Below are 9,074 nucleotides of genomic sequence, written 5' to 3'. Positions count from 1 at the left end.
ACAATGGTGCCAACCAACCAGATCAGGAAACGTGGAAGAAACACCCGTTTGTTGCCTCGTTTCATTCGAACGGACGCTCCACAAACGCCTTCAAGAGACGCACCATTACGGCTGGGTGTGGAGTTTCTTGAGCTCCACGTGTGTGACCTGAGGCGTTTCTTGCAACCGTTACAAATGGTCTTAAAGGAAATGAATGTGGTTAATAAGAGAGTGTATTTAAACGGTTAAATAATTCAACTTTCAATGTTAAATTATTTAATTAAAAAATAATCAAAGTTGAATTATTTAATTAAAAAGTAATCAAAGTATCAAACTCACCATAAGTAATCAAACACCTGAAACAAAGTACAGTAGTACTTTGAAATTCCATCCATAAATAACAGCAAATAAACAGTTGTCACCTTCCCATCCGTCTTTAATGACACACCACATCGTAATTATGTAGGTGTACAACAAGAGTGTGATTCCTAGCATCTCATAAGATTTGAGGTATAGGCATTGTTTGAGGAACGGAACGAGTGATGAATGTGGATGGTGTTCGGAGTATATCGAATCTATTGATCATTTACTTCTTCATTGTTCTTGGTCCCGACACATTTGGGCGGCTTTATTTAATTGGTGGAATATCCTCATGGGTTATGCCATCAACGATATTAGAATTTTCACGTGATTGGGTTAACGTAATGAGTATGAAGGTGTGTAAATTTTGGAGATTGATTGGCCCGGCTACGATTTGGACTATTTGTATTGTAAGAGATGATATGATTTTTAATAGGACGTATACATGTTGGGCGGCGATTGTAGGTCGAAACAAACTTAAAGTGTTCCAATGGTTAGTAGATGGGAAGCTTTGTGAAAGTTTTCAAATATATGTGTGGTCAAACCAACCATGAATGCTCACTTGATCAAACTCATTAAAAGAGAAGTTGCATTTTTGTTTTTGGCTTAAGATGTAATCATGTAAAGTTAACTGCTTGAGTTTTTGTATGCTCTTTTTTAAGTGATCCAAGGGGACAGAAGACTTTTTAAGTGCACCTAGGCCAATATGCTTGTATTATTTAATTTTTCACTCCTCCTATGAAAAGTTATCTATCAATATATTTTCCATTTTTTTGCCAAAAAAATGGAAAAAATAAATTTCCTAGCATCTCATACTCTGGTGCTTTTAATAAAATATAATAAAATGATTAAGTATTAAATGATTTGAAATTCAGATATTCTTAATATTGTAATTAAAATTGATTTTAAATGACATAATTTTTATGATACTTTCGAATAAACATTCTATATGATGCATAAAAAGTATCATATTAACTTTTTTGAAGAAGCTTGATAAACATTCTGAATATTATTGTTTAATAAATATTCTGAATATAATGCTTAATGGAAAATGAATGTGAGCATTTTCAACTTTAAATGAACATACATTCTCTCTTGTTCAACGCGATTTGGCATTCACATTTTGCAAATAGGATCGCTAAATGCTGAACAATTCAGCACTTAGTGTGGTATTATTCAGTTCAATTATAATCAAGCACAACTTACCCGTTGGTAGGCTAAACTTTCCACGTTTATTTTGATTCTCAAATTCTCGAGTTGGGAAGATACTAAATATCCACGTAGCTCTTCGTAGAATAAGAACTACGAAGTATAAACCAATTTATTTTCGTGATGTCTTGAAACGGATGCTTGAAAAGTGAATATTTAGATCGTTAAAGTAAATACACACTTGAACTAAAAATCGTTCTTTAAGCACTAGTAAAAGTTAAGAGTTTTAATTTGGGTGGTGATAACACCATCTAAATTGACAATTCCACCATTATAAATGATTCATTAACTAGTACTCCGTAATACATAATTTTACTGTATTTTTCATTTTGAATGGTTAATTTAATCATAGTAAGCCTTTTAATGTTGTATGTCCTTGTGAATGGTTAATTTATCATATTTAGACCGTAGTATATTATTTTTTCATAATACGTACGCGTGGGATTGACACATTAAACGTGGGATTTGACACATCACACTTGGGATTGACCCACTAATCTATGTTCTATATGATAGATATATGATATATGATATATGAGATGAAATATCATTTATCCCTCCATGTTCAACTATATATATCAGCCACACCACACGCACATGTTCATCTATTCTAGTTCTAGCTACTAAAACTTATATCCAATGACGTCACCCACTGTACGGCTTATATCAGAATGCTTAGTGAAACCATTACATAATCTCTCATCAGATGCAAAACAACCTATCTACTTCACACCCTTCGAGCTCGTTTTTCTTAACTTCAACTACAGCCAAAAAGGTCTCCTTTACGCTAAACCGTCCGAAAATCAAAATTTCTCGATAACCGATTTCTTGGACAAACTTCGGCACACACTCTCCGCGACCCTGACCCATTTCTACCCACTTGCAGCCCGTTTAGCAACCCGAAAACAACAAAACCCACCTTCCTATGTTATTTACATTGACCCCGAAAACATCCCCGGTGTCAAATTTATATACGCCAAAGCGAACGCTAATATATCCGATGTCGTTAGCCCTGTTAACGTACCTTTACTTGTTCATTCGTTCTTTGATCTCAATAATAGTACAAGTTATGATGGTCATTCGCTGCCGTTGTTGTCCATTCAGGTGACTGAGCTTACTGACGGAATCTTCATCTGTGGCTCGGTTAACCACTTGGTTGCGGATGCAACGTCTTTCTGGAATTTCATGCTTACGTGGAGTGAAATATTTCAATCTCAAGATCAAAATGGTGGTTGTATATCGCGTCCCCCGGTTTTCAAACGAGTGGACCTTGATGGATGTGATAACATTATAAAACTTCCATATAAACATCTCGATGAATTCATCGAAAGGTTCCATTTGCCGCATTTATTGGAAGAGAGATTCTTCGATTTCTCGGAAAATTCCATTTCGAAACTCAAAGCAAAAGCAAACGCCGAATGTAATACACTAAAAATCTCGAGTCTGCAAGCAGTGTCTGCGCTTTTGTGGAGGTGCATAACACGTGCGAGACGCCCACCACAGAACGCGGACACTGTATGCAAACTTGCTATTAATAATCGTCGTAGGCTGGACCCACCTTTATCTGATAACTATTTTGGAGTTCCAGTTCAGGTAGTGGGAGGGACAAAAACTGTTGAGGAGTTAATGGCTCATGGGCTTGGTTGGGCCGCTTTGATTTTACATGAAGCGGTGAAAAATCATGATGATATAGCAGTAAAAAAGTGGGCCCGGGCGTGGTCTAAAACGCCAATGATAATGAAAATGAGCAAGTTGTTTGATCCAAATGCTATAACCATTGCGAGCTCACCGAGATTTGATATGTATGGGTGTGAATTCGGGTTGGGGAAAGCAGTAGCAACGAGAAGTGGATGTGCTAATAAGGCTGATGGGAAAATTACGATGTATCCGGGTCGAAATGGGGGTGGCAGTATGGGTATAGAAATCTGCCTTTTGCCAGAATATATGATGAAGATTGAATGTGATGAAGAATTCATAAGTGCTTTAGCAAGTAACTAATTTGTTGCTTTCACTTATTTGAGACGTGATCTTTATTATTAAATAAGAAATAAAATTTTGTGTGGTTTCATGTCATACTATGTGTGTTCTTGTTTTGTTTAGTTTGTAGATTCAAGTTTGTATTTCTTGTCTAGGCGAATATTTTGTGGCGGTTAGGGAAGGGTTGAAAACAACCACGATTAATCCTGCTGGGGTGCGTACATTAGAGTATGAGTTCGGATTACTCGCCCTCCTAGGTAGCCCGAACAGGGAAAACTTCTACTTTTTACCTTGTAATCAAGTTTGTATTTGCTGGATAGGTTTGTTCGTGGTTTGTTGCTGTTAGTTTCTTGGTTGTGGTGAGACTCATATGCGACATGGGGGCAGTGTAGAGACCCGTCCTAATCCATCCGGACGAAGTTCATATTGATTATAAGCGATTCACAACAGTTGATTACATCACGAGGTACTTGACCTCTATATGACACATTTTACAAACATTGCATTCGTTTTTGAAAAGACAATCTTTCATTACATCGAAAGTTGACAACATGCATACCATTTCGTAATATATCTTACTATAATTGACTTAATAATAATCTTGATGAACTCAACGACTCGAATGCAACGTCTTTTGAAATATGTCATGAATGACTCCAGGTAATATCTCTAAGATAAGCAAATGTACAGCGGAAGATTTCTTTCGTACCTGAGAATAAACATGCTTTAAAGTGTCAACCAAAAGGTTGGTGAGTTCATTAGTTTAAAATAAATAATCATTTCATAATTTTAATAGACCACAAGATTTCATATTTCCATTTCTCATAAACATACGTCCCATGCGTAGAGACAAAAATATCATTCATATGGATTGAACATCTGGTAACCGACATTCACAATTTGTATATAAGAATATCCCCATCATTCCGGGATCCTCCTTCGGACATGATATAAATTTCGAAGTACTAAAGCATCCGGTACTTTGGATGGGGCTTGTTGGGCCCGATAGATCTATCTTTAGGATTCGCGTCAATTAGGGTGTCTGTTCCCTAATTCTTAGATTACCAGACTTAATAAAAAAGGGCATATTCGATTTCGATAATTCAACCATAGAATGTAGTTTCATTTACTCGTGTCTATTTCGTAAAACAGTTATAAAAGCAGCGCATGTATTATCAGTCCAAAAATATAAAGGGTAAAAAGGCAAATGAAACTCACCATACTGTATTTTGTAGTAAAAATACATAGAACGACATTGAACAAGTATAGGGTTGGCCTCGGATTCACGAACCTATATCATTTATATATTTATTAACACATATAATCGTATTCGAACAAATTGATATATTATATCTTAAGTTATATATTTTATATAATTAATTTATGTATATATTTAAAACGATTAATATTTATATAGTTATATTAATATCTATACATGATTAGTATTATATATTAAAAAAATACCTAATTTGTTATATATGAATAATTATATAAAGACTGTTAATATAATATATTCATACTTATATGTAATATTACTAATAAATGTAATAATGTTAATAATTCTATTAGTGATAACTGTAATGATATTAATAATAATAATTGTAAAAGTATAAATTTTTATTGTTAATGATACTTATGATAATGATTATAATAACTATATAATAATAATACTGACAATGATTTGATAGCATTTTTAATAGTATTAATAATAAAATAATAATATGAACCGTGTTATTAATAATTAGTTTTATCACGAGCTTTTTGTTAAATTTTCAAATTTTATATTTATAGTTCTTATAACTAAATTTCATAACCAATTTTTATAATTTACCATATCAACCTTTATTAAAATTTTATAATATAAATGTTATTAGCATGTTCCAAGTAATGTTTATAATAATAATAACAATAATAATAATACTAATAGTAATAATGTTAGTAATGATAATACTAAATACTCTTAAATGATAATACTCATAAATGTAAATTATATTAATGATATTGATAACCATAAAAAATATAATAATAACAATAATAATCATATCAATAATAATAATATTAGTAATTAATATTAATAAGTAATAATAATAATAATAAATCAATATGTAAAGACTACCTCAAAATAAGCTCCACAAAAAAAATATAAGTTGCTGTGCCAAGGTTCGAACCCTGGTAACCTCGCTAACCCGAAACCCACTCAACCATCCAGCCATTCACGTTTTTCTGGAATATAACCCAACAATTATATATATAAACCCATATTACATTTGTTCTCTATTCTTCTTCTTCTTTAAGAAATACAATTCGATGGACTACCAATCTTGGCCCAAGTTTCTAAACCCAAAACGTATAAGTCAGTTGTATAGCCCATTAGAACCATAGTGGAAATCTTTTAATCGATCCAAAACAAGGATATAATCTTACAGCGGAGTAAAAGAAAAAAATAGGGTTTTTGGTTCGTTCCTTTTTCCATCATCATATCGTCACTCTCCATTTAACAAAATCCAACAGATTACCGACACTTTGAATCATAGTGCTTTGTAAAGTTAGATAAATAATTACGTAGGGTCATCAGTATCCTTTTCTTCTCTATTATAAGTTATTATTTATCTCAATTCTCAAAATATTCGAACACAAACACTAAAAGAAACTACAGTAGCAGTGGTCTGGAAAATTTAATTCGGTGGTGGTTGTTTCGGGTTACAGATCAGGGAGAAGAAAGAAAGAAAGTGGCGGTGGTTTGATGAAGATGAATCAGGTTTTTAGAGAGAGAGAGAAAATAGAATAGAGTGATAGTTGTTTCGATCAGGGTATTCGGTTTTCAAACAGAAATATTGTAGCGTGGCAGCAGCAGGAGTAAATGGTGCATTTTGGTTGATAGAAACGGAAAACAAGGGTAGTAAGTGGGTTTGTGATGATAGGGTGGTGGTTGTTTAACAGAAACAGTGACGTAGGTGCAGCAGGCTTTTGTCGATAGTCTCTCAATTGTAATATTCAGCTAGATGATGGCGGTGGTGTTCTATTAGAACAGAACCAGAAGAACGGGCGTAATTTGTATGGTGGTTCATGATGAGGATCAAGGTTGTAATAAAGACAGAAATAAGGTGTTTGCTCGTGGGGTTAATGGTTGCAGCAAAGGTTAATCAACATTCATTATTTTGTGATAGTAACCTGACGATAGTCTAACATAACAGAAGATGGTTGTGTGTTTGTCATCGAAGCAAAAACAGACTAGCAGCGAGTCTTCGTAGGCTTGAGAGGAGAGAGAGATGAAAGAAGAGTGTATGGTGACGGATGTGTGTTGGGTGGTGAAGTGAAGGAGATGCTTTCGGTGGTTCTGGTTCAAAAGAAAGAACAGAAGAAGAAGTAGCAACAAAATGAAAGATCGAGTTAAAAGTTGTGGATGTTGGTGGTTCATGTAATGAACAAGAAGAGAGGAAATGATGATGAATTTCTCTTCTATCAGTATATGTGTTTTGTAATTGATTGTGAGAGGGTAACGTTGAATGAGTTTTTCAAAGACACTGATTGAGAGCTTGTTTTGTAGTTAATTGAAATTGATCGAATAATATTAAGGCAGACAAGAACAAAAAGTAATACAGAATTTGATATTGATGTTCAACTGATTCTTGTTTTATTATTCCAGCTTAAATTCGATCGTACCAATTTAGTGACATAATTCAATCACCTAAACAGTTTGATTGCTATCTCTAATGAATTCGTACGCATCATAATATTTATATGCATATTATAATTGTATTTATATTTATATATATATCTGTGTATATATTTATATATATATAACCTTGTTTATGTATCTGCTTACATATATATCCTTATAAAATTCGAAAACTTTGGAATTTATCAAATAATAATATATTAATACTATTAATAATACTAATAATAATATTACTAATAATAATAATATTATTGATAAATGAATTAGTAATAATAAATGATAAATAATAATATGCTAGTATTAATTCTTATAAAAATGATAATTTTAATAATAACGACAATAATAATCAATCATTATTAATAATAATTCTTAATGATAATGGTAATATTAATACTAACATTGATAATGTTACTAATAAAATACTAATACAAATATTAACAATAATAGAATATAATCATAATGTCTAATAATAATACTAATATTAATTATAATAACTAACATTATAATTTTACTACTTGTTTTAATGATATTAACAATAATAACAATAATAAATTAGATGTATCGAATTTCAGTATTATAATATTAATAATATTAATAATACTAATGTTAATAATGATAATGAATGTAATAATAGTATAATAACCATACTTAACTTGTAATTACATTTAATATATTAATATTATAATTTATTAATAATGTAATATTTAATACTTATATCATATGTTACATGATAACATTGATTTAATTATAATATAATAATTATTGATAGCCATCATATTTAGATAATAACATCATATATATATATATATATATATATATATATATATATATATATATATATATATATATATATATATATATATATATAATTTACTACACAATTGTTCGTGAATCGTCGGGAACAGTCAAAGAGTAATTGATTACATGAATATAAATTTCAAAGTTTTTGAGATTTAACATTACAGACTTTGCTTATCATGTCAGAAACATACAAAGATTAAAGTTTAAATTTGATCGGAAATTTCCGGGTCATCACAGTACCTACCCGTTAAAGAAATTTTGTCCCGAAATTTGATCGAGGTTGTCATGGCTAACTATAAAAATGTTTTCATGACGAATATGAGTTGATGAATAGAGTTTTATCACTATTTAGTAATAAGGATAAAATAATTCGATTATTCAAAGAGTACGAATGAAGCTATCACAATAGAGTGAAATGAGAAATAAAGATTCATCTTAATTTTTGACATAGATAGGATTGATTTCCGGAGTTCAAGGGATTTAGAGAAAATCTTAGTAATAAGATTTGGTGTTTCGGCGATTTAGGAAATCAGGATCTTCTTTGATTAAATGCAATAATCTGTTCCGATTTCTCTGTCGGATATTTTTTTCTCAAAATTCACCCCCGTCGTTTTCTTATAACTCACACCTTCTATCCTTTCTCCTCAATTCATACCTTAAAACATTTGTCAATATGCTCCATCCCATTCTGATCCTTGATATACTCCTAACTTTCTTATCTATCATTCTTTTTTTTCTTTTTCTTTTTTTTATCACCGGTGGATTTTATTTATTTTTACTATTATCTTGGGGTTATAGTGTTATTAATTTTCTCGTGCCTTTACGTGGCAATACGTATTGATATGCACGGTTTGTAATTTCTGAGTTGTTGTTGGGTTTTATATCTTCCCTTATATTTCGAATCTCTTTGCCTTTTTATTCTCCTCTCGATCTCTAGTAAAGCGAGTAATGGTCCAGAATTCGTAAGTATAAATTTTGAAATGAACATAGTTAATATTCTAAGAAGGGAATCGTAATGGCACCATCTTGATTTGTCAAATTACCAGAATATCCGGGAAAGATAGAACTG

The 9,074-nt window shown here is 31.6% G+C and overlaps 1 protein-coding gene across 1 annotated transcript; it reads left to right on the top strand.

The window, feature by feature from the left end:
- The first annotated feature begins 2,187 nt into the window (after window positions 1–2,187).
- LOC139856955 (uncharacterized acetyltransferase At3g50280-like) lies at window positions 2,188–3,546 on the top strand. The gene has a single exon (XM_071845665.1). It carries the CDS (start codon window positions 2,188–2,190, stop codon window positions 3,544–3,546), a length of 1,359 nt encoding a protein of 452 aa, XP_071701766.1.
- The last annotated feature ends 5,528 nt before the right edge of the window (window positions 3,547–9,074 follow it).

Source organism: Rutidosis leptorrhynchoides, chromosome 7 (assembly GCF_046630445.1).
Source record: "Rutidosis leptorrhynchoides isolate AG116_Rl617_1_P2 chromosome 7, CSIRO_AGI_Rlap_v1, whole genome shotgun sequence".
Taxonomy (NCBI): domain Eukaryota; kingdom Viridiplantae; phylum Streptophyta; class Magnoliopsida; order Asterales; family Asteraceae; genus Rutidosis; species Rutidosis leptorrhynchoides.
This window is presented reverse-complemented; position numbering and strand designations above follow the sequence as displayed.

What these genes read in the sequence shown, in the direction of transcription:
- LOC139856955 (XM_071845665.1), top strand. Translation starts at nt 2,188, where the DNA reads ATGACGTCACCCACTGTACGGCTTATATCAGAATGCTTAGTGAAACCA.